At 40.5% G+C, this 1,769-nt stretch overlaps 1 protein-coding gene across 1 annotated transcript; it reads left to right on the top strand.

Moving 5' to 3' along the window:
- Positions 1-766: 766 nt before the first annotated feature.
- LOC127098532 (uncharacterized) lies at positions 767-1,271 on the top strand. Its single transcript, XM_051037146.1, has 2 exons — positions 767-936; positions 1,016-1,271. The coding sequence occupies exons 1-2, from the start codon at positions 817-819 to the stop codon at positions 1,250-1,252; spliced, it is 357 nt and encodes a 118-aa protein (XP_050893103.1). The 5' UTR covers positions 767-816; the 3' UTR covers positions 1,253-1,271.
- Positions 1,272-1,769: the final 498 nt, after the last annotated feature.

Below are 1,769 nucleotides of genomic sequence, written 5' to 3'. Positions count from 1 at the left end.
TCGATCGCGCTCTCAATCATCTCTCAAGCCTTTCTCTCGAAGTCTTTCTACCTCAAAATCGCTCATCAACGAACCCTCTCACGCTCTCAAACTCAAAGAATCGCTCTCTCTCAACTCTCACGATATCTCTGTCAACAAGCATATGAAAAGGATAAAAGGAAAAAAGGAGAAGTTCTTACAAAGTGTCACGGCGGTGGTGAAAGGCGTGAAGAAGCTGGCCTCCCAATCCAGGTAATCGGTTTTGGGATTTTAGGGTTTTTGTTTGAGATTTTCTGCCTCCAAGTCCCTCTGTCGTTAATTCCCCCCTCTCCTTTTATGCTCTGCTGATTAGGGTTTCAAAGGGTGCCCTTTTGTGTTGCAGAAGAGTAAATTTGCAAACCACTTTTGGTGTTCTCAGAATCAAATTGCCTGTTTGATGCTAGGCTAGAAACGGTATCCTGAACTCGTGCTTTCTTCCTTGAATTTTATCTCTATTCCAATTTGGGATTTTTCTGACTTTTACTGCTTTGGCTAATTACTCTACCTTTTTTACTGCAGTGAAATTGGTGAGCTTGGTTTGATTTCAATATCTGAAAGCTGATTCCGAATACATGTCATTTCATTTTCCCTTTGTGCACAACATTCATGTGTAATTTGGGGACTTGGTATGTCATGTGCATTCAATTTTCTCTTGTGTGTTCTATTGGTGTAATGATTTAAGAGGTTTGAATGAATTGTGTTGTTTTGGTTGAATTTCAACAGCTGCTGCAGCTGCTTCTGAAAGCTTCTCAAGATAAAAGGTTTGTGTGTGAAGAAGCTGAGAGGGCACTTGGATCAATGGTGGGTTCCATGACACCTCTTCCATTGCTTCAGAAACTAAGGGTTTCTGTGAGTCACAAAAACCTTAGGATCAGAGCTAAAGCTGCTGTTTCTCTATACAAATGTGTCTCCAAGATGGTAAAGTTTGCTACTGTCATTGATGTAGTGTTATTTACTCCTTATGCAATGTTTGTGAAGGGTGTTATTATGGTAGCAGGTTAATGAGGAAATGGAGGAGTTTGGGATGGAAAAGTTGATTGAAGTGGCAACTGATTTGGTGAATGATAGGCTTCCAGAGGCAAGAGATGCAGCAAGAAGTATTGCAACTTCAGTGTATGAGGCAATCATTAAGGATGTGGAAGTGGAAGAGAAGATGGAGGTGTGGCAGAGTTTCTGTCACTCTAAGCTAACACCAATTAATGCCATTTCAATCTTAAAGATTGTTAAAGCTTAGAATTGGAGGAGTATTTCTTTTGTAGGTTTGCTCATGTACCAGGACTGATGCATCCTTGGATAGCCTGCACTAAGAACTTTTGGTCGCACGAATTGGTTTCAATTCCCATATGTAGGATCAAGTTTCTATCAGCTAGTTCCATGCCCATCTACTCTGATTTATGTATCTCATGGTCTGTGATTATTACATTGTTTTGGTTGACCTTTAATAGCTTATGCACGATGGATTGATGCTTTGTATTTCCATGATGTAGGGTTTGTTGCTATCTTGACTGCTGCAGCAAACATGACTGGTTCAATGTCAATTGCAGCCTTGCAACATGCTAATGCACATGGACAATTATGGTATAATACTTGACATTTGCTTGGTGCAGTATTTTGTAGGCTACTGATGTTGGTTGTGTTGGTTTTGGTCAAAGGATCACTGCAGTAGGCTGGTTGGATGCTTGGCTGTTTTGACTGTTTTAGGATGCATGGTAACCTTCATGACTTGGCATTCTATTTTGGTGTTGTGTGGT

The sequence above is a fragment of the Lathyrus oleraceus genome, chromosome 6 (genome assembly GCF_024323335.1).
Source record: "Lathyrus oleraceus cultivar Zhongwan6 chromosome 6, CAAS_Psat_ZW6_1.0, whole genome shotgun sequence".
Lineage (NCBI taxonomy): Eukaryota > Viridiplantae > Streptophyta > Magnoliopsida > Fabales > Fabaceae > Lathyrus > Lathyrus oleraceus.
This window is presented reverse-complemented; position numbering and strand designations above follow the sequence as displayed.

Bases quoted from the DNA above. Each gene is read 5' to 3' on its own strand.
- LOC127098532 (XM_051037146.1), top strand. From the start codon at position 817: ATGGTGGGTTCCATGACACCTCTTCCATTGCTTCAGAAACTAAGGGTT. The intron at 937-1,015 runs GTAAAGTTTGCT...TTATGGTAGCAG, and splicing joins ACAAATGTGTCTCCAAGATG to GTTAATGAGGAAATGGAGGA.